The sequence below is a fragment of the Etheostoma cragini genome, chromosome 18 (genome assembly GCF_013103735.1).
Source record: "Etheostoma cragini isolate CJK2018 chromosome 18, CSU_Ecrag_1.0, whole genome shotgun sequence".
Classification (NCBI taxonomy): domain Eukaryota; kingdom Metazoa; phylum Chordata; class Actinopteri; order Perciformes; family Percidae; genus Etheostoma; species Etheostoma cragini.
The window spans coordinates 12934444-12958801 of NC_048424.1; the positions used below are offsets into that span (position 1 = coordinate 12934444).

The 24358-nt window shown below is 40.6% G+C and overlaps 1 protein-coding gene and 1 long non-coding RNA gene across 3 annotated transcripts; both read left to right on the forward strand.

Moving 5' to 3' along the window:
* Positions 1–2253: 2253 nt before the first annotated feature.
* LOC117961153 (alpha-N-acetylgalactosaminidase-like) lies at positions 2254–10398 on the forward strand. 2 transcript variants are annotated; one of them, XM_034899616.1, is made up of 9 exons: positions 2254–2526; positions 4347–4503; positions 4872–5012; positions 5480–5691; positions 6154–6248; positions 6445–6606; positions 6789–6986; positions 7255–7395; positions 9720–10398. In XM_034899616.1, exons 2-9 carry the CDS (start codon positions 4349–4351, stop codon positions 9918–9920), a joined length of 1305 nt encoding a protein of 434 aa, XP_034755507.1. In that variant the 5' UTR covers positions 2254–2526; positions 4347–4348; the 3' UTR covers positions 9921–10398. The 2 variants fall into 2 exon arrangements, with proteins under 2 accessions (XP_034755507.1, XP_034755508.1); XM_034899617.1 differs by lacking the exon at positions 2254–2526 and adding an exon at positions 2832–2853.
* Positions 10399–15167: 4769 nt separating this feature from the next.
* LOC117961175 lies at positions 15168–24105 on the forward strand. Its single transcript, XR_004660336.1, has 4 exons — positions 15168–15410; positions 17053–17056; positions 22937–22944; positions 24095–24105. It is a non-coding gene; the product is annotated as an uncharacterized LOC117961175 (long non-coding RNA).
* The last annotated feature ends 253 nt before the right edge of the window (positions 24106–24358 follow it).

Genomic DNA, 24358 nt, shown 5'->3' on the forward strand with positions numbered 1-24358 from the left:
GTGCTCAACAGATAGGGACATTTTTTCCAAACCTTAAAACAATAAACAGCAACAATGTCACAAGACGAGATCACAAGACAAAAGCAAAAGAACGTTATGAGCAGTTTTAAGGATGTGTTGTGGAAGAGCAGAAAGTTGTGCAAAAATGCGACAATTTCAGAGTCCAACGTTTTTGTGCAAAAAGATGCTATGCACAAAAAGAAGCAACTTGAGATTCTGAGTCTCCTACATCTCCTCTCAGAGGGCAGGAGGCTGTGAAGACTGTGAGTGGGATGGCTGTCGTGGCTCACAATCATGGTCGCTGTCCAACCAGGTCTATGAACAGCATTCTCACTTATGAGCCCTTTGTGTCCAGGTGAGTGAGGGTTGGGTGTAGGGCAGAGCAGGTTGTATTCTCTGTGGACCGTTTGGCTCTGTATGCAAACTGGATTGGGCCCAATGTGGGGGGGTGGGGTGGGGGGGGGGTGGGGATTTGACACATGAACATGTTGCAATGCATGCATGCACAATAGTTTTGTTGCTGTTATTGTTTGTTGATGAGAAAAAAAAAATTATTCAGGTGGTAATATGAAAAGAGTTTGGAATCCATTTGGAAAAGTTAAAAAAACTTATTTTGTATAGTCCTGGTTCACCTCTTACTGGATTCTGCTTTGTTCTGCCATGGTGGAGTTCCCATCTGATCAAATAGAAACCAACTACAACGGTAACATGCTACTTACACATTGATATATCAACACCAACAATCTAATGTCGTATAACAATAAATCAAAATCAGAATCAGAATCAGAAATACTTTAGTTAGCGTACAGTTGCATAATGTTATAGTTGCAAGAGTGTATAAATATCAGAGTAGAAATATAAATAAAGGAATATGAGGCGTGTGGACATGTATAGGTCGCATTGGCCATTTCACTGCAGAACAAATACTTTTAATTTTAATACTTTAATTACATTTTACTGATACGACTCCTGTCACTAATTGGTATATGATCTGAGTATTTCTTCCACTACTGCAGGAGCACCTGTTTGTATGGCAAAGACCATCTAAATCAACATACATACACACACACACACACACACACACACTGATCACATAGTTGACACAGCCAGTCACTCAGAAACACATGACTGGATTTTGCTTCTATTGCGCCTCCGTACAAAGTTCAGCGAAACATGTTTTGAAGGCCTTGCCTTGATCTCAAAGAAACATATGAACATACTGCACTCTCAGCAGCTGTTTTTCCATGTTACTAACTTTATTAGAATGTGACCTGTTTACAACACAGTTTCAGTTCAGCTTCTAAGTGCTTTACAGGTTTGCATTTTCCTAGAATGGTTAGAAGTTGTCTACTTTGGCTTTTACGTAGGCTACAACACTCATTTGCATTGTGCATTGTTGTACATAAATATGCATTAGTTTTTCAGCAATTAGCTGGCTATAGTTTTTATCCAGATCAAAGTAAAAACACTGTGGTACCACTTTGTAGTAAGGAAACATTTATAAAGGGTCTATAAGCTGTCATTAATGATTTAGTGGCTTGTTGGATGAATTCCTTTTTCCACCTAATCCTATAGTGTTTGGTGTGGCTCCAGAGGGAATATCCCTTTAAATTTAACAATCTAACTCCCTTGCATTTGCTTCCTTCCTGATGGAAGGATCGGGCTCCGCTCTCATATGCCCGGCGGATCAGAGAAGTAGCTCATTTAGAATGAGAAGAGTTAGATATTGTAGTCAGGGCTCTATGGCTATAAGACATGACAACCCTTCCTGGATCACTTTAATAGCCTACCATGTACCAGTGTGAGTGGTAGAGGTCAGTAGTTTCTGGCATTGTCGCTCTTAAGGTAAAAGTCAATACCAACAGTTAAAAATAGGGCCATGCCCGAGGGGGATTTTCCACAACCTGGCAACTCCAAAGTGTTCTTATTAATGTCTTATAATTGATCTATAAACATTATTAAATGATTTAATAAATACATAAAGTTGATAAACTCTTTGTAATAACTATAATAAACAGTATACAACTATAAATGGTGCGTTCAAAGTGTCACCACAAGGTCTATAATAGGCCAGTAATGACATATCCAACACCATGAAAAACGCAAATGTAGCTCTCTCTCATTGTTGTGAGGGAAAGTTATTAGCAATGAAAAAGTTGGTAAAACACCGATTGAAGGGAAGGAATCGAGGCGGGTAAAAATAATTATCCTCTAACTTCCTGTTCTGCAGTCAGCTGACTGAGCCGCTGTCACGTGGCTGTAGTTTCCGTTCCCATTGGAGCGTCTCACTTGCTTTCTTCACTAGTTCTCCGAGGTTGTGTATCACGGGGTTTGTTTAAAAGCCTGAGCGAAGTAAAGCTGTAAGAGAGCAGAAGAACAAGAAGAAGTAGGAGGGGGAGCAGAGGAGAAAGAGGAGGAGGAAGAGTAAGAGTAAGATAAAAGCAGGAATTTGAGAAGACTTTAGCACATCCTCCTCCATCTCCCTTCCGCCCGTCCCTGTGACTGAGAGCAGCTCCCTCAATCTCGGTGAGTAACGCTACATTTAAATCTTTTCACGATGTTAATTATGTATCCTAGCAAACACTGTATTCTTTTCCCATAACAACCATAATTCACCTTTTTTTAACGTTTGGGTACTAAGTTACTTTATAATATAGTGCCATGTACATTTAATGTTACAGAAATCATAACATATGTTGAGCATGTTTATTTCAACAGGTATTCAATCTGCTATGTTGTAAGAACTTCATGTTGTCTGTAATAAGTCCTGGGTTCTAAATTTAGCCTTTAGGACTGTGTGAGTAGGAGAAGTCACAAGGCAGGTTGGTGCTGCTTTCTGTCACACCCAGTGAGGTGATCCTCAGGTGGTGCATGTGTGTTTAGATCACCTGTCATTTGTTACTCATCATAATACACATTGACAGTATTCATGGGCTGGCTGTAATGCAAAGCAGCTTTAGTGAAAATGCGCTGACAAAGTACAGTGGCTTGCATAAGTTTACACACCCATGCTCAAGTTGATTAAAAAGAGGAACAAATAAACTTATTTTGGAAATTGATCTTAATGCCAATGTCAAATGTCAAAACAATTAAGAAAACCCAACCTTTTAATGACAACAATTTTCTTTGTGATTGAATAATGTACTGTAAATAAATACATTTTCTTCCTTAAAATACAGGGGGCCTAAATGTACACACCCCTATGTTAAATTCCCATAGAGGCAGGCCCATTTTTATTTATTAAAATTAAATTATTTTTATTAAAGGCCAGTTATTTCATGGATCAAAGTTCCCTTTGGCCCTGGAATTAAAATAACCCCATCATCACACACCCTTCACCATACATAGAGGTAGGCAAGGTGTTTTTTAAGTTAGCTTAATAGCAGGTTTGATTTGCATTGAGATATGATTTTATGGTTAAGTACCCCGTGCCTCTCTATGTATGGTGAAAAGTATGTAATGATCCAAAGGCCAGGGGGAACTTTATCAGGATGCATAGTATCCTGGATCCATATCCTAACTGGCCTTTAAAAATAAAAATCTTCCTGCTTCTATGGGAATTTAACATAGGGGTGTGTATACTTATGTCCCCTGTATTTTAATCAACTTTAGTTTGGGTGTGTAAACTTATTCAAGCCACTGTATACTGTATATGGTTAGGTGGTTTTGCTGCAGGTAATGCAGTACAGTATTCAGATGCTTGATATCGCTCATATTCTCTATTATATGGCTAATCTGAATGCTGTTTCTGACATTATAAATATAATTCTACTACTGGGTGAATATCATCTTCACTGTAGTAAATGGAGAAATAGAAAGCTCTCCTTTCTTTGGATACGTTTTTGTTGTTCACTAAGAAAATTGCTGTCCAGCAGGATTCCAAAAAAGACAAGTGTAGTTTTTTCTAAGGTATTGCTGTTTTGAAATTTGAAGTTTGGATCCTAAGGTCTTTGATCTGTTATTTTTGAGATTTTTATGTGCTTGGGTTTTTAATTTATGATTATGTTTGATCCTATATTTAAGTTTTATTAATTAATTAATCCCTCCTAATCCTTTTTATCTTTTTTTAGTTAACCGTTTGTATTTATGTATTTCCTTGTCTTCAAGGTGGAATGTTCTATTCTTTCATTAATATTTAATTGAATGCGAGAATACGAGAATTTGTATGCTTATGTTTGTATTTTTTTTTTAAATTTTCAATAAAAAATGAACAAACAATACACAGAAACAGCCACAACATTGTGTGTTAGAAACATTTGTGTACAGTTGGAACACCTTCACCTGGAGATGTCATCCACGATACAGCACTGACACCTAATTCAACTTCCTGTTTCTTTCCTCTGCAGGGATGCATTTGGCGGTGCTTCTGTTTGCGTCGGCGCTCTTTGTGGCCACCTTCGCCCTCGACAATGGAGTGATGAAGACCCCTCCGATGGGCTGGTTGGCATGGGAACGCTTCCGCTGTGACATTGACTGTGAACACGACCCCAAGAACTGCATCAGGCGAGCATATATCACATCATATTAATATGCATATATCACTGGGATCTCACTTGAGCTTCTCTTTAGAAACAGGTGTTTTTCCACTGTCACCAACTTTTTCAAATGATGAAATTGCTCCATCTGAGTGAACCACCTTGAACTGGCCCTTGTGTACTACTATTTGAGGTATTATTTTGAAAAAAAAGGGTGTGGACCAACATTCCTAACATCCAATCAGGGTAATGCTACAGGCGTAATGAACTACTAGCATCCTATTTTAGTATCGGTTTGGATTTGAAAACAATAAGACATGCAGCTCCCCATCAGCTTTACAGAGCTTCATAGGCTCCATTCCACCTTCTAATGAGACATTTCTGTCTTCCCTTCAGTGAGAATCTGTTCATGGACATGGCAGACAGACTCTCAGAGGACGGCTGGAGGGAACTTGGCTACGTCTACGTGAACATAGATGACTGCTGGTCCTCCATGAAGAGAGACGAGAAGGGACGGCTGCAGGCTGATCCTAAAAGGTAATGGTTAAGTATGTTCTGTATACACACACACACACAAACACACACACACACACACACACACAGAAGCTGTTGCTCCTCAGTGCAAACATTAATCTCTAACCTTTAAGCCTGTAAGTCAATAAAACAGTTAAACTAGATGATTACAATGTGACAGTGATACAATCATGTGACTAATAAAAAACAGTAGTAGGTACTTTTACCTTGTGTGCGGTGTATGCTCTTTGAATGCGTTGTCAGCATAAAGATGATACATGCAATGGGTTCCCCTTTATTTTCATCTCGCTGGGAGGTGGAAGTAAAAATAGTGATGGAAAACACAAAAAGAAATCACACTACTCATCATCTTAAAGAAACAACTGAATACTTTTCTGATTCAGAGCTTCGCTATTGGAGTGCAAAGATATGGTATATGTGTTAGTAGAGGCGTAACATTATAATTGCCCTTCTTCCTCACTCTACCTCAGGTTTCCAGGAGGCATCCACAAACTGGCACGCTACATGCATGACAGGGGTCTCAAGCTGGGCATCTACGGGGACATGGGCACACACACCTGTGGGGGGTACCCCGGCACAACACTGGACAAGATCGAGATAGACGCTCAGACGTTCGCTGACTGGGAGGTGGACATGTTTAAGTTTGATGGCTGTTATTCTAATGCCACCGACCAAGAGAAGGGTAAGAAAGGAGGAAGTGACTTTAACACTGTGGTTACTGAGATGTTGCTGACGTAGTTTAAAGATAAAGATAATTAAAGATAATTTGTTTATTAGTCCCCAATGGGGAAATTACTGCACTACACTCTGTGTACACACTTTTTGTTAGCACTCACACACAGGCCTGAAATACACACACATGCTCAGGACCTATACATGCACTATACATGGAGAGATGTCAGAGTGAGTGGGCTGCCAGCTGAACCAGCGCCCTGAGCGGTCGGGGGGGTACGGTGCCTTGCTCAAGAGCACCTGGCAGTGCCCAGGAGGTGAACTGGCATCTCTCCAGCCACCAATCCACGCTCCCAACTTTTTGGGTCCATACGGGGATTTGAACCAGTGACCCTCCGGTTCCCAACCCAACTCCCTATGGATTGAGCTACTGCCACCCCCCAAGTTTGACTCTTGTTCCTCTCTTGAACAGGTTACCCTCTCATGTCAAAGGCTTTAAATGCTACTGGCCGTCCCATTGGCTATTCCTGCAGTTGGCCTGCCTACCAGGGTGGTCTGCCACCTAAGGTATAATCAGAATGTGTCAATGTTTATATCATCCACCTAAAGACTTAGGCCTGACAGTTTTACATAACACATGTCATCATTAAAAAGATTATTTTCCCCCCAGTGGAAGTAGTCGCTGGTGTCAGGACTATGTTCTAATACTTTAAATCCACAGTTTATATTTTTACACATTTGTGAAACTGATGTATGTTTTCAGGTAAACTACACTCAGCTGGGCGAGATCTGCAACCTGTGGCGTAACTATGGCGACATCCAGGACTCTTGGGACAGTGTCCTGAGCATTATCGACTGGTTCTTTGAAAACCAGGATGTGCTGATACCCGCAGCGGGTCCTGGACAGTGGAATGACCCTGATATGGTCTGTTCAACTGACAAAATAATTGGCATTATTTGTTTTTACATATTTACTGCTTACTATGTACTATATGGTCTGTCAGTGAGGTTAGAATGCACCAATGCTACATGTAAAGAAAAAGAACCATAGTTAGTTAGAAGAAGTATAAAATCTTAATCCATCTTCCTTGATTGTGACCTCCACAGCTGATTGCTGGCGACTTCGGGCTCAGCATGGAGCAGTCCCGGGCTCAGATGGCTCTGTGGGCCATTATGGCGGCTCCTCTTTTCATGTCCAATGACCTGCGCACCGTCAGCAGCGGGGCCCGCAGCATCCTCCAGAACAAAATGGCCATCAGCATCAACCAGGACGCCATGGGCATCCAAGGAAGGCGCATTCTGAAGGTGACACACTTTTTCATGGATCTTGCAGCTTCTTGCAAGTGATCAAGATGAAGGTTAAACTGAATAGTAAATGTTCAAATTTTACAAGCCACTCAATATATTACCGTTGTTTTTTTTGGCTGCTGAGTGAAGCGAATCTACCAGCCACTTGCATATTTTACCAGCATTTGGCTGGTAGATGGTGCTAGTTTTGAACCCTGCTGGATATTCATGTCTTTTCATTTGTTTTGTCATTATTCACAATTTCTTGTCCCTTTCTTTCTGCCAGGAAAAGAGTCAAATTCAGGTGTTCTGGCGCCCCCTGTCAAAAAATGCCAGTGCATTGGTCTTCTTCAGTCGTCGGACTGACATGCCCTACCGCTACCAGACTACCCTCAGCAAACTCAACTACACCACCGGCAGCTATGAGGTATGTCTTTTTAAGGTTTTCTAGATGTCCTTCTGGAATCGGAGAGGCAATGTATTATCTCTGGTCCACTCCCAGCTTCAGAGTGTAACTTTTTGATATTAATGAACGCCCTTTAGATTCAAGCCATTGCCAAATGAGTTGATACAAAGCTAATTAAGACTTTTAGACTCACAAAACTCTCTGTATTTCTCAGTATGGCTTTAGTACGGAAGGCTTGCATCGTGTGGAGGAAATTACCGTGGTCATTACTTAGAATTCCTCATGGGGGAGACAGAAACTACGCACTATAGCTTTAAAGATATAAATTTAGATATGTACGCCAATAGTACATCTGGCCAAAAGGATACCGTTGATATTTTCACCTTTTATCACTTATCATGATGGACTACACCTCAACAGAACATGGTATTCTCCAGTTCCACTACTCTGTCTCACTGTCCTGCCATTAAACCTTTAAATGGCACCCCTGATCCAAAATTAGCATCCGTCATGCTTACTCATTTCTGTATCAACCGCACTAGATCACATATCAATTTCGTGTGAAGGAATGCCTCAGTGTGTAGCGAGGAAGGGGGGGGGTAGGTTAAGTTGTGTTGTTAGTAAATGTACAGGGTAGGTTTCAGTTTGTCCATGAACAAAAGCTGCAGCTCCTCATGCCCCAAGTAAAGTTCCTCTGTCTTGATTCCCAAATGCGGTCGAAGAGAACGGTGTTGGTCCCGAAGTGAGCCTTAACCTCGGCCCTGGAGGCAAAAATAAGTCTTCCCTGGGCTTCCGGAACACGAAAAACGATTTTAAAAAAAATTGCCACGGTGAATTTTTTGTTCAAGCTAAACATTATGCGTATGAATTTAAATGTATGGATGGTATACTTTTGCACCTAGATGGGCACATGTATGACCATGCATGTGTACACAGTCCAACCCCCGAAAAACAGGGCTCCCCAAAAGCCACTGTGTAATTGAAACACTTAAATTTAGCATACATGTAATGTTTTTCATATAAATTTATCGTACAGTAAATCCAAAAAACAATGTCTAAATGACCCAAATCATCTTCATTTAGCACATAAATTTCAAAAGTGGCAGACTTGGAAAAAATACTTTCTTGCCACAGTGGCAGGCATTGAATATAGTTAATTTCAGACCCTGTGTAAATACTGCCTGGATGTCTTAATCGTCAATGTGCTGAATTGATTTTCTGCACTTATACTACAGTGTAGATCCACTGGACATTAAGCTTATCATGGTTTTTAAATTTTCCATTTGTTTTTTTAGTTTGTTTTATTTAGCTTAGTTTCATTCAGTGTTTTGTAGTTATTCAAAACAATTTAGTGTAAGTTTTTATGTAACTAGATATACATACAGAATACATGGTTCGAGAAATGTTTAGGAATGGCCATGATGTTTAATCTTTGCGCTACTTTGCTCTCCGATGTTAAAGTGCTCATATTATGAAAAGAATACTTTTTCTGGGATTAGGGGTGTTATTTTGTGACTCTGGTGCTTCCACACGCAAACAAACTTGGGAAAAAACTAGCCATGCTGTTTTGAGTGAGATACGGTTTCTGAATGTCCTCTGCCTTCAGTCTCCGGGTGAGCTGTTCAAAATCTGCACGGCTTCTACGTCATTAGCCGAGAGGAGGTGACTAACCGTAGCACATGCTAGCGCTAGCACGGTCAATCGTTCTCAACGGCAAAACACTGCTACAACACACACTAGTTTGCCATAAACTACAAAAGAACTACTTCCATGTCCCTGTTCTGCATGTATTCCACAAGTGCCCCTTGTTTAGAAGAAGTCTCCCAGCTAGTACTGCATTGTACTGACCAAAGGGGGAGAACGAGTTATCTAGCTAACGTTATCATTATCTAGCTACTGCGTATGTGTAACTCCCAACAAAGATAGTATAGAAGTGAGATGTCTCACTCTGTAGCTAAAACTGACCCAAACAGGACAGGATCTGCAGCAATGTGCGATACAACAAAAATATGGTGTTTTTTGAAAATGAAACCGTGTGAACCTATTCTGGTACAACCTCAAAATACAATTATGAAACTGAAAATTTGCATAATATGGGAGCTTTAAGCAGCTACGGCACGTCACCATCCCCTGGATTTCAATGTCAACTCTGTCCAGTTTTTTTGGGAAAAAACCCCCACCTAAAACTTCCATTATTTGCGTTTCTCTTTCTATTCTTTTTTTTTATTTAATGAAAAATAAATATGATTGAATAAGGTTTAATAATACCAGTTTTAAACGTGGAGTTTGCTAAATGCGTGTAAATATGCTGGAGAATCATTTTTTTGTCCTTTTAACTACCTCAGATCTATGATGTCTTTACTGAGAAGACCATGGTGCTGAAAGACTCCACCAGCTTCGTGGTGTCCGTGAACCCGACAGGTGTGGTCATGTGGTATGTGTCTGCGCCCGCCAAACTGAACCGTCGCCTGTTCTACAAAGGTGGCAGACTCCAGGGATCTGAATATGATGAAGATGAAAACACCTTTCCCCGTGTCTTCCTCTGATCACTGACAGATTGAACCATAATAATCACATCACTGTGCTTTGCCTCACTGCTGTGGCTCTCGATGAAGTGTTAACTGACATGACCTCACATGTACATCGTGCATCAGACTTATTTTCTTTTCATAACCACGAAGTGCCAATAATTACCTCTACATTTTATTATATTAAAAGGCAATATATATTCAATGTAAGGAAATCACTTTAAGTTCCGGGGCAGCCGTTTAACATCTGGGTATGTCACTTATCTGAAATTCTTCACGTGAGCCTTCTCTCAAATTTTGCACATGCAGTATCAATGTTGATCAAGGAAGAGGATGAACAGTTTTTTTTGTGCTTCCACATCATGAGAGCTGACGATTACTTGTTTCTCTGTTAATATTGCCAAAGCTAAAAAAAAACAATCGTAGATCAGCACAAAGACTGAGAAGTCTCCGCTGCTCTTATTAAAACAATTCTTTTAAGGAGATGCAGATGAGCCGGTGTCTCAAGCTGTTCCAAAAAGGAAAACGAAGGGTGATAAAGGCTCCATAAAAGGCATTTGTTCATAATGGTTTCATTTTAATTGTGCTTTATTAAAGGAGAATGTTTTTAGTCTGTCAAGATCCAGATAGTGCACTGCTTAGGATAATACTTCTGGACCGTGGTTTTAGAAATGAAAAAAGTATTTTTTCTAAGAAATTATTTTGCGTTTTTGTTGAACACTGAAATAAAAAAAAAAAACGTGCTTTTTAATCAAGCAAAGGTTTGTGTTTCATACAGAGAAACATGCTGTTCTGGATTCACATTTGTTCTTCAGACCAGAGGGGTTCCAGGCTTAATAGTATAGGAGCACTTGGAATTACTTAGGCAGCTTATACTTTTTTACAAATACATATAAACTTAATGCACTATTACTGATTTTGCCCTAATGCATTAGTTTATTGAAGTGTGATCTACAGTTTCGGTTCAACTTCTAATAACTTTCCAGGCTCATGATTTCCTAAAAATGGTAGTAGGCTGTTATTCACTTTTAGCTTTCACTTCCCAATTGCTAAGAACATTTCAACTTATGTTTTTTTTTTTTTTTGTTGTGGTTCATTTATCATTAATCAGCCTAAAAATACAGATACTTTTTGTGTTTCACAACAATACTACATTACAGCACTAATATGCTTGCCAAATACTGCTTTATTATGTATGTATAAGTTGCCAATGTATTGGAGATTTATAGAGATTAACATGAAAATAGCTTTGATCTGCACTTGTACAGCATCATTTGAGGCCTAACAAACATAAAACAGAAGGCTGTTAACACATGATGTCATTGACAAGTTGCTGATGATGTATTTTTATGGCGAAGATACGTAATGATTTTGTACAGAAACTTAACTAAGAGATTAGTTTGCATAATATACAGAGAATAAAGACAGTAGGAAAACTAAGCATTCACCCAACAGGAACACAGGTACACATCCATATTTAGCCAGTAGATGTCAGCACTGCTCTTCAGGCTTCATGGACGTAACAACACATGTCCCCTGCCAAAAAATGCAACCACAAGGACTGTCAGCCGATTCGGCTCAGTCCTTTATCTCTCTGTAATGATTTGCTCTCCTCTGGCACCACCTTCTCCCGTTTTCACAAGCACAACAATATATAAACTCTTTTATTATTAAGTTTGTCCTTCATTCCCCTCCACTCCTTTGTCCATCATTTACTAATTCTTTATTGTATACATCCTACCTCCTCATCTTCAGGCCTCCCCTCTTTGTGTCATTGTGATAAATCCTGTGCATGGTAGGCCTATGGCCACTGACATTGGCCTGAAAGCCCCGTCTTCGTTTACACACAGTCTCAAGATATACAGCCGCATGTGTTTATGTATGACATGAGGTAACGCACAGACACACACTTATTTCAGGCCAGATCAGCTGTCTGTCTGTCCGTGTGTGTGTGTGTGTGTGTGTGTGTGTCTGTGTGAGAAAGATTATCTTTGCCTTCCTTTCTTTCCCTTTCAGTCTTCTCAGATATCCATTGGCTGGCCGAACACAACGCAACTCTCCCTGTCAAGGTCTCCGCCGCTTGGGAACATGACGTGGGAGAGGAGTGAGGGAGTTTTGATAGAGGAAAAAAGAGAACAGTGCAAGGATTTGAGAAAAAGAGGGGGGGGGCTGTCAAAAGTCTATTAGAAGGTGCAAATGAGCAAAGGAAGGGGGGTGTGTGAGAGATGAAAGAAAATGAGGGAACGAGTAAGGGCGGGAGGGAGAGACGAGGAGCGAAAGCGTTCCTGCCAATGCTCACGTAGGCCCACAGCTGCAGAGAGACGCAGTTGCCACTCTCGTCTTTGTGCCCCCCCCACAACACCAGCACCCCTCATTCAAATAAGGGGTTGATTTCCCCCCCCCCATCCTTTGGGCCAACTCACACGTAGTTGTTGTCACGCTGTTAGTCACACTTTATGCCTCGCGCCTCTAAAATCCAACCCAGAAAAAAAGGGGCACCGGGGTGGATAGGGGGCAAACAGAACTTTGCATATAGGTCAGAATATTTCCATGCTCTCAAAGGAGGTCATACACTCTCATTTGCGGCCAAAGAAAAAGAAATGTACTTGAGCTGTCTCTTTTGCGTATGGCTTGGTGTCTAACATTTACGTTCCTGTTTGCGCATTGTCACAAAAGACGGCATTTTTGCAGAACAATGTCTCAGACTCAGATACGTGAGTCTCAAAGCCTGTGAGCCTGTTGGCAGCACAATTTCTGCATGCTCAGACACACACAAAACACTGGTAGGCCTACTGTGCTCTTCAGCTCTTCCCCTCATCACACCCTCCTGGTGCTGCCCGTCTAGTTGCTAAGTCATGACATCACAATCTCAGTATCTGATCCAAAGCCAACACAGCAATATCATCCCACTGTCATGTTCTCTTCCTCTTTTGCCCCCCCACAGCTCTTCAAACCAGTAAATAAATAGCAGTAATTCTTCTCACATGATTCTTCTTTGCCACCCTACAGCTTCTAGAAAACGCTGGGCAATGGAGCAGCACAGACCCAGTGAAGTTGAAAAATGATTTGAAGTGAACTGTTTTACATATAAAATGTGTTAAAACCTTTTTCATGCCTTAGGCTGATGTACATTGAGACCCTGCACTCTATGGTTAGAAAATCAAAAGGGTGGAGGAAATGTGTGTTTGTGTTTTCTTCAGCTTTCTTGTCCATTGTAACTATTGGCGAGTTTTATCAATTCATCTTTCATTGAATACATGTAATGTGTGATTGAAAGGCAGTGTTTGCTTAACCAGATCAAATCACGTGAACTTCTTTTCAGAGGCTGCAGAGATGGCAGTTACTGCTACTCTGCTAAACGACTTATTTGTAGTTTATCTAGCTTACTGTTCTTTTCTGCATTCTCTATAATTATATTTTGTGATACTGCCTTATTCATGTAGTACTACAAAGTCAAGGACTAAGATTTTAGAGCACCACAGTAGGTTTTTAAACAGTCAAATTGCGGACATTAGCTTTAGCTACATGGCTATCTAACTAGCTAGCCTTATAGGTAGAGTTCAGTCACTACAGTTTGGTTTTTACCTCTATTTTCTTCTTGCATATTCCAAATGCAGTTTCATTGTAATGGCATAATAACTAAAACAGATGTGAAATATTGGTGAAACGTTCTGGTCACTAAATGTATGTAGTTACTGTGTTTTGGCTTTGATGGGCAGAACTGATAACCGCACCATTTGAATAGGATATTTTATTGCTAAGTGAGATAAAGTAAATGCAGGTGAGACAGAAAACACAGACAATCCTACTTCTCTTCAACATTACTGTGTAAAAGTCAGTTATATTTGTGTTAAGCAATGATTTGTCATTTCCTGTTAGTGTGGATTAGTGTGAATCCTGCAGTGGTCAAGACTCAACACATTCAGCAAACATGAAAAGTCTGCAAGGTATTACTTAACAGGGACTTCTCTGTCGCAGCTTTGACGTCTTTTCCTTCCTTCTTTTACTTTCTCATGCATTAGGCAAAGACCAGACACCTCCTCCTCTGGCCACAATTGCTGAAATTACACACTTTCTTTTCTGTGGGACTACGTGACCCATTAAGCAAAGGATAGTGTTCCTGCTGCAGACTCACTAGTCATGTTTCCATCAATGTATTTTCATGCATATTTTGCAAGTATTGCATTAGAAAATGTTGATGGAAACAGCAAAATTCAAAAAAAGTACTCAAATTCGCAAAAAGTTTTTATGATAGCTTGAATTGTTTTTTGCCTTTTTTGAAAAAGAGTTGGGGACTGTTCGGTGTATATGGAATGGACCACCTGAGGAAGATAGGGAAGGGTAATGCTTTTTTCATTCTATGCTAAGGGGAGGGTCACCCAACGTTTTTTAGTCTGGAGGGGGTGCTGAGAACGTAGATACTGACCGCTAGCTAGAAGGACAAAATCAGAAAAAGTGTTTTACTCCAGACCCCGTTGGCGTTTTTTTCATTGACGCTCCAAAATTACGACGAATGTTTGAGGAGCTGCTGGTACCCTATTAAGACAAGCATTGGATATGGATTTGCCTTTGTACTCTTTGCGTAATTTTTTGAGGGTCAAACAATCGAAAAAGAATGGTTCCGGAACTGCATACTGAATCCAAAATATGGGATACCACTTTTAATATATAGACGAACAGGCAAGCAATGGATTATATTGGATAACGAGTCGGTGTCAATGGAGAACATTTTCCTGCGGCTTGTGAAATACATCAAGGACGAGAAACATGACCAAGACATCGAGGATGTCAATACTGAAATGATACAATTTGGTTTTGAGCTACTATGCATGTGTTTTGTTGAGGTTTCTGGTCTCATGTTGAGACTGGTGCGCAGTACCACAGAACAGAAGAGTAGTGGGATGTGTAATTTGAGAAAGCAGAAGTTGAGTCATTATCTCATGATTGTAAAAAGAAACAGTGGCTTTCTGTACGGAAGGCCTCAATACATTTTTGTGGAGGGTCATGCCTCTTTTCTCAATCATTTTGGAGGGTCATGGAAGGGCCAAGAGTATTTTGACTGAATATCCCAAAACTCCTCTGGTAGCCGAACAGTCCCTTAATGCACAAAATGGGAGATAGAAACAGCTTTGCCGAATACGTTGTGACATAGCGAACATTTAATTCACATGACTATAGTTCTGTTATCCATCAAATTGGGGAAGGATCGGGATATGGGTCCCATCTAGTGCTTTGTACACTTGTGGCACAAGGTGCAATGTCGGTTAATTGACAAATTGGTTCAACAGCTTGAATTGTATGGCCCTGCACACCGCATATACAGAGCGGTGAACAGTTGTCTTGTTGACACCAAATGTCTCTGCCCAACCCTGTATTCTGCACAGATGGCCAACTTGTACAATGCTACCTCTCTCCATTTAGCCAGAGAACTTAGCTTCTAAACTCTTTGATTTAGCAAGCCGGTTTGCAATCTACAACCATCCGTAACGTCAACTTGTGATGAAACTAGTTTATTTGCTCTAAACCACTTGATGGAAGTGCTTCCAATTCAGTTTTTTTTTTTGCAACATTTTAAAACCTTACTTAAAGTTAATAAGATGTTAATAGGATTAAAGACAATAAGATGGAAACATGACTACTATGTGATTTTCCTCCAAAAGTACTGGGGCATTAAGTTGATTAGGGTTCGGACTCTGGACGTCCGCTGTAGGTTATCCTGTTCTGTTCTGGGCTGTTACACAGAGGGTGTCCAGCTGGCTGTGTGGAGATACTGTTGTTACAGCTGGAGTGAGAATGTGTGGATATATGATGCATTAGTTAGACATTTATAGCCAGGCGATTGTGGAAATACTGTATGTGTGCTTGATGGTAAGTAGGTGTCATGTCTGCAACTGTGAAGGGATCCAGTTACTGATCTGTCTCATCACTGACTACGTCTGTGCATCTTTTCGTGAGCTAGCAGTTTATACCTACAGGTTTTGATGTCTGTCACCACTAAACCTCATGTGAATTACTTCTGTGGTTGTGATTTTTATGAATGAATGTCTGGACATGTCCACAAGTGGCTGCTGTTGACTCAGTAAAACAAACGCGCCTGGTAACGGTTTCTATGGCTGTGTACGAGGCAGGCTGCACGTTGCCGAGGCGTTGGGTTCGCATGGCAACTAGCCAGGCTGTCAGCTGCCTGCTTACAGGCAGCCTGTGTGGGTCAAAGTCAGACACTGCAGCCAATAGTCTACTGCTCGCTCTCACTCTCTCTCTCGCTCTCTCTCTCTCTCTGGCATACACACACACACATAGACACACTCCTCTGCCATGGTCTTATTCTTTCCCTCTACCTCTATAATCTCCCTTTACTTACTTTGCACACACATTCACACATGCTCATCTTGGTCTCAAGTTCTCCTGTACCCACAAATGTCATGGATCCCACTGTGGACTGTGACCCCATTTACCTTTCTGCAGACATACTATAGGCCTACATCTGTTAGAGTGTGTGTGGTCACCCCATTCCCTCACTGTATTCCTCTGTTCCACCCTGTCTTGAGGTTTTCTGTGTCAGATCCCTAAGCCTTTCTGGGCAGCAGAACAAAACCCCATCTTCCCTTTCACTGGCTGGAGCAAAGCACAGCCAACCAACAGCAGGATTTGGCCCGCATCGGCTTCAAGGAGAATGGTTGGAAAGAGCAGGTGGAGTTTTTTGGCAAGTGTGTTCATGCTGGTAAGCATGTGAGTGTGTGTGTGTGTGCATGCGGCAAGGGTCACACTAATAGAAACTTGTCAGATTTCCAGCAGATATTTGATATGCATTCAAATGGCAACAACTTGGAAGGTAACATGATGCCATTTGAGCTGCTGCTGATAATGCATCTATTTTTGGGTAAAGCCCCATAATGAAACACAGCATGATGCTGTAGATACTTTAACTGACAACATGAGTTTGCAAAAAGAGTCACATGTGGGGGCAGCCCATAAAAATAGAGATGTGATCGGTCAACAATGCTTTATGACCTTTATTCTGGTCCAGTGAATAACAATGGGAATAGTTTTCTGTGCTATTTTTTGTGTATCTAGCATATCCATTTTCCTTGTCTCTCATTATAAAAACCCTTTCGCCTGTCTGTCAATCTGTCACTTGTTTTTACAGTAGCACTGTCATGAACTGTGTCTGTTTCTAAGTAAAGGTGCCCTGAAGAGGTCGTAGCTTGCCCTCAGCTGGACTTTGTGTTTAGTGCTAATAAGCAAATATTCATGGGGCTTTATCCAATGTTAACACTCTAAACTAGGATGGTGGACACTAAACCTGCTAAACATTAAAATGTTAGCATGCTAATGTTGCTAATGTTGCTAATGTGCTAATATGCTAATTGCGTTTGTTTTATCATTCATTGTGGTTTTTAAATGTTTCATAGTTGTCACATACTATACTGAAAAAGTTAACATCTTATGGAACATTGGAACAACAACAAAAACAAAGATTATTCAAGAAAAGCAAATGCTTTTGTAGTCAAATTCTGGTATTTAAAAAAACTGAACATCGCCCCTGTCATGGGGCTAGCCCATGCCTTCATGTAAATCTGGGGTAGCATGTGGTATCATGCTAAGCTAACCTTTCTATGTCCAGTAAATGGGAATGCTTATTGTGAGCAGTAGCAATGGGTTTGTCATTTTATTTCAGTACTTGTCAAACGACTAAGAATCATGTTTGGATAAAAGCAACACATACATAATTCAGTTCAAGGTATTTATTTTAGTTTCATTCACCTGTTCTCATTGCAAGCAGGGGTTGGATTGGCAAACAGGAAGTGATAGATTCTGGAGTAATTTATAGAGGGGAAGATCTGGAATGGCCCAAGTGTCAGCCAGTCCAGAGGGGTGTACAGAATGTCTAGAGTTTTGTTGGGAGAACTTGTTCAGCATGTAACATTTCATTTTTGATGTTATTGTTGATATAGCGTGTAGTCATGTAGCCATAAAGGTTTGGGAATGCTGAATTAATACAATAGGGTTTGATTGATTTCCAATTAACTTTGGTTTGTCTTGTAGGAGGGGCTTCTGCTATAAAGGAGAGAGGCTGAGGCTCCTCTCGAGATGAACGACTTGGGCCAGGAAGAGTGCAGTTGCTAGGGCCCAAACAGTCCGGGCCTGATTCAGTTTTTTTATTGTTTTGTTTGATATTAGTTGGTGATAGTAATTTCAATAGTTAGTATTTAGTTTTCATGTTTTGTTGATTTTTCTATTGTTTTTCAATAAGTTATTCTGGCAATGCTGCAATCCCTTGTGACTGCTGAAGAAATAAATCAAGTCACCAGGTGGAGAACTCCAGAGTCCATTCCTCCTTCTTCCACTATGGGGCTAAACATTACAGCCCCTTAGCGGTGATATATAACATACCCTGGCCTGAGCTATTGCTTTTATCAAGTATGGCGTTATGAAAGTCACAGTGCACATTCAGATTTTATTAGATTTTTATTTGATTTTGACGTGATAACAGTGGTATGTGGCTATCACAACTATGAACCAATTTAGCTTGATTTAAGCTTAGATTGCTTAATGTAAGCTATGATTGCTTGATTTGAGCTACCCATTTCATAATTGACTATTAGCCTTATGTTTCCACAGCCAGGTTATTGTATAATCACTATTAGGAATCATAACTGCTTCATTGCATTTCTGAGGACAACATATTCCTGAAGCCAGAACACAGTGTTAATATGAACACACACACAAACACACACACATCTCTCTTTCCACCTTATACTTATCAACCTACTTCTTGCCAGGTGATTGTTTCTTTTTCATGTAAAAACACTTTGTGCCAGGTAGGTCAGTGACAGCTTGTAAAGACTGTCCTGTCTGGTCAACACCCCCCAGGTCCTTAAATCCATGTAATTTGGCTCACTGGCTGGAAAAGATTAAACAGCAACAGCACATGTGGGGCTGACCTTCAGCCCAGCGTCCACGCCCCCTGCTGTGTCTATCTCAGCAAACATAGTACGTCTAAACATTAACTCTGTGGAATGGGGCCCAGTTTAGTCTATTGGAGCTGATCTGTGTGTGTGTATACTTGTGTGGGTAGTTGAGATTTAGGGTCTCAATTGCCTGTTGTTAATGTCTATATAAAGATGTCTGAAAGGCTACAAAAATGTTTTGCTATTACAGTAAAGAGAGAGAGGCAGGAAGAAGAAGAAATTGTTGCTGCCTAAAGTCCATAATCTCTGTCATAATCATTTGCAGTGTTGGTGAGAAACAGAGTTCAGGGTGCAGAAAGTAGCTGCTGTACTGAAGCAGCCCGACCAGAGTCCTTCTGGCGCTATCAGGCTGATACACACTCGCAACCGGGAGCCCACCTGTGCAGTGGGCCTCACCTCCACACGCTGCCACCTGCAGTATGGTATTTTTTCACCAGTCAGTGTGGTTTACAGTCTCAAATCTGATGTGAGCAGCTGTTCTTCTAGTCCATTATGATCACAGTTGAAGCTTTGTTTGTGGCGAAGAAAAGAGCTACTTGTCAAAACTGTGACGGAAAAAAGGCCTGCCCTGTGTTACAGTGTCAAGAGAGATTTTGGGTCAGGTCATAGTTATGTGTGAATGTTGTCACGTACGGCATTGTAAATGACTCATGGCAGCATTATGTCAGGCAAGTGCACGGTGCTCAGATTTGCTTGATCTTGCTGCCTCTCATTACTATACTGCATGCTGTTTGCCAGAAGAACTGAAAGTAGACTGATGAATATGTGGCAAGATTGATACAATTTATTGAGTAGTATCTTAACACTGAAATAAGAATATTCACACTAAACCAATTTTTAATGTAATATGTTTATTATTGTTGATTCATATAAGTTCAGCTGGGTGTATGCATTTATATGACCTCCAAGGTTATTTGCATTTGCCCCATGACCACTTGGGGGCGATAGGGTATTACCTGACCCATGATGGGGGGGGGGGGGGGGGGGGGGGGGGGGGGGGGGGATCTGAGCCCCAAAAACTCAGGTGCTTTTCCCTCAGAACCCACAGGGCTACACATCCGCTGACTGAATGAATGGCATTTGGAGTTTTGTCAATTATAGCTCACCTTGTCTCCAATGCCCTGCACCTGTGAATCATAATGGAAACTTAATCTGTTAAAGATTACAACACGAATGCTGTTGTGGGATCATTTCTTCTTCTTTTCCTCACCTCCATACTGTTGCAAAAGCTGTGATCAAAAGTGTATGGTGGGGTGAGTGAAACGATTGTTTCCTGGAAAGTCAGCGGTCTCTGGTCAGAGGGTATGTTCGGTCAAACAAACAAAGCAACCGGAAAAGAGTGTCAGAGGACACAAATGAAAGGCAGAGATTTATTGACAGATCATAGTCTTCATCCTAGGAGTCCATAAATCATCTAGTTGACCCTATGACCCTGTTGTAACACATGGACGCCTCTTCCACTTCCACTGCTTGCTGCTCGGTCCAGCAGTAGCCACAGTCCCAAACAGGTCCTAATCTCTCACCTTGACATTTTATGCCACACAACAGCTCATTCCAACCCCCTCTAGCACTTTGAAGTCCTGAAAAGCAGCCATTGTTTATTTCAGAGCGGGGTGGGAAAAGAGATCTGTGGATCTGCCACTCATGTAAATGATAAGAAAATTTAGGACATTGGAATTTGAGTTTGGAAATGCCCTAAAAAAGGAATAATAGCTTGGATATGTGTGACTTTCATGGATGTTATTTGTGGTGGCATGAATGGAAATATTGTTGTGGGAGGATTTATTGTGGTTATGTGTGGGAATTTCAGAACCAGAGGCTGAGAGAGAAAGAGAGAGAAAGACAGAGAGAGAAAATATAATAGATTTCATTTTTATCTAATGCTGTGTTTCCTGCTGTTACGGTCTGCTTGTTGTGTATGCATGAACACGCACATACATACATGCATGTGTGCTAATAGTATGTACACATTCATGTGCAGAGCTTTGCTTTCAACACTCATGATAAATATGGCTGACACAAGTCACAAGACTACCTTTGTTATTAGCCCGTGTCAAATATTTGACTTTGTCATCCCAGCCACCTGTCCCTCACAGTCCCTCACACATACGCACGCACACATGCATATACATAACACGGTTAAGCCAATGGCAGCACAGTGGCTCGGTGGTTTGCACTTCTACCTTAGAGCAAGAAGGTTTTGGGTTTGAATCCAGGTCGTGCTGGGCCTTTCTGTGTGGAGTCTGCATGATTTCCCTGTGTTTGTGTGGGTTACCTCCGGGTACTCTGGTTTCTTCCCGCCATGCACGCTATGTTACTAGGACTACAGTTGAAAATTAGCCGACTGGCAAACACTGGCACGTTTAGAGAAATGTTGATTAATGTGCATTGTCCTAATCAAATAAATACATCCTAATAACACACACACTTATCATGTAGGATGACACATCATTTATTCACAGTACTTCCTAGGAGACTTTGGTTTTGGTTTATTGAGAACAATACATTTCTATAATGTGCATATCAGACTTTGTCAGGAATAGAATGAGAATAAAAGATATCTATTAAACAGAAAAATAAATGATAAATAAATTATATGTTTACTGCATTGGGTCTGTTGTTGTTAACTAACCTACCGACTTGAATCTCACCAGTTTGTTTTGTGCTACTTGAAGTTTCTGTTTTAAAGCTTTTTTAAGGGCCCTAGTTGCATGAAGTAGCCACAAAGTCAAAATAAAATTGGATCAGGAAGGAGTCTTAAGTTTCTGTCCAATACAGATATCAAGTTCTGCCATTAATCTTGCCAAGTACTAATCTTAAATTTAGGCCTACCCACAACATGCCGAAACCAATACCCTATACCTCAACCAAAAACCAAGTCTCAACCCCAAAATGTAATAGTTTTCCTTGTGGGGACCAGCTGTTTGTCCCAAGAAGGAGAGTGAGTCCTCATAATGCTGTCTTGACTTCCCTGAATGTTTTGTGGATTGGGCTTTAAAGAATTGGCACTTACCTCATGTAAACTGCCATTACTGTATGCAAGAGCTGAAGCTAAACACATGAAACATAAACAAACATTACACATTCAAAACTATTGACGTACATGACATAATTTAATATTTATATCCAACATCTTCCAACTGAGGCAGCAATACAACAGATTCCAGTTACGCGGACCAGGATGATGATGATGATGATGATGATGATAATGATGATGTTGACCACTAAACTTTACTGCTTGAGCCAACTCCATTACCGAGAACCTGGATATTTTAGACAGCAGCTCTCACCACTGCAGAATGTAGATAAACACATACCATTTAAGTTCCCTGTCATAATCCTAGAGTCAACAAACCTTGCCTGGCAACACTGTCCTGCTAGTTTACAATGCTAAGTCACAATTACAGTACCCGTAATTACTGGGTTACCTCTGTGTATGCGTGTGAGTGCGCATATATTGTTCCTGCCTGGCCATGCCACTGTCTGCAGGAGAAAGTGGGATGAGGATGTGGGTGGAGGTAGGTGGAATCCCCAAACTGCATTAATGCATGTTTCTCCTGAAGCTGTACAAATTATTTTAAGTTTAGAATGTCTCTAAAAATAGTACAAAAGCTGCTGCATACAAATAAAAAATAGATCTAATAGTGTCATTGAAAAAGCATTGCAAGGTGAGGAAATGACAGAAAGGTTTAAAGATTTCCTTATAGCTTGCTGTAGCCCTCTTTTGAAAAAAATAGATAATGCTCTCACTCGATTTTTACTGCCACAACTCGAGAGTTATATTTGGCCTGTGTTGCTCTGCCTTTTTTTAACTGTCCTTTTTCTTCGGCCTCGCCAAGAAATAGAGAGAGAAGGTCTTACAGCCATGCTAGCACATGAAGCTGCGCTTACTACAGTGGTAAGAGGAGCTAAATCCTAATGTTGCTAACATACACACAGTGACAGTGCCAACATGCTGATGTTTAGCAGGTGTATTAGGTGTATTATCTTAGTTCAGCTTGCTAACATTTGCTAGTTAGCACTAAACTGAAGTACAGCTGAGGCTGATGGAAATGTCCTTAGTTGTGTAGGTATAAACCAAAGTGTTGGAGTCGGACACATTACAATTTGTTGCTAAATGAGAAGTCAGGGGATCACTGAGTAAGGGATAATGTAGGGTGAGGCAAACAAGGTTGTATTCACTATAACAACCAATAAGCTCTACATTATCCCGCTTGTTACATGGCTACTTACCAAATAAATAAATCATTTGACACAAAATTCCCTTGACTGCCATTCATTTTGGCGCCACTTTGACAGCAAATCATTTCACATCTGAAGCATTTAAAGACGCTTTCTCCATTGTTTATTTCTAAAGAAACACAACAATGTATAAAAGGCTCCATTGCCTCATGTTATGGCTCTGTAGCAGGCGTTGTTGTAAAGGCTAACAATTGTATCATAACCACGCGACTTACTGTCACACAGTAGAGGAATTACCGTAAAGTACAGGGTAACTCGCAGACAGTTTGCACCTACAGTTGCTGTTTAGGTTAAATTACTAATGTTAACTAGCATTACAGTTAGCAATAATTAGCCTGTGCCTATGTTATCACCTAAAATATACCTACGCTCTCTGTCTATGCAAGATTGGGATTGATTGAGATTTCTCGTGGCACAGCTACAAGAAGACTTACAACTTTCAGACAGGTTGCTTACGTCACAGCTACGCCGTCAAGCTCAGTTGGAGGCTACGCACTAATGCTCAGCACTCACCGGAAAAGTGTGAATTAGCGTGGGATCATGGGAACCACCACCATTGCCGATAAAAATCTATCTTATGTGACTCAGGTAGAAATCATGTTCACAAACGAGTGTATTGAATTTTTTTTCCTGTTACATTTATCCCTCTTATGTAATTTTATTCTAATGAAATAGCAGCAAGTAATGTTAAGTAACGTAATGCTAGCTTGCAAACTTACCATTAGATGAGTTGACTATCCATATATACTGTAACGGTATGTGTCAATTTCAATGGTGGGGTTGCTTTTGAATTTATACTTTTGCGCTTTACAGAGACCGCTCCGGCAACAGAACGCTCAGAAAACTGCAATGAGCAATCTTGCTCCATCATGAGCAAGCAATAAAAACAAAAGTGAACAATACAATAACTAAAAAGTTAGTCGCCGGCTTCCTTCCTTACTCTCTGACGTAACATCTGTGGTAAAATAAGTAGGTAAGTACAATTTATTTATAAAACCCCTTTCACAGATACAATCAAAAAGTGCTTTAAAATGACAAAAAACGTAGAAGAGAACGTAATACATATTAAACACGCCATCACCACTACAAAAATACATAATAAGACATAAACTGCAGACAGGTCAACCAAACACCTTTCCAAAATAGTAGGTCTTTATCTGATCTTTTAAAGAGTTTAACAGCAGGCCATAAGGGAGGAGGCAGAGCATTCCAACATTTTACCTTCATTTTAACCTTAAGAAA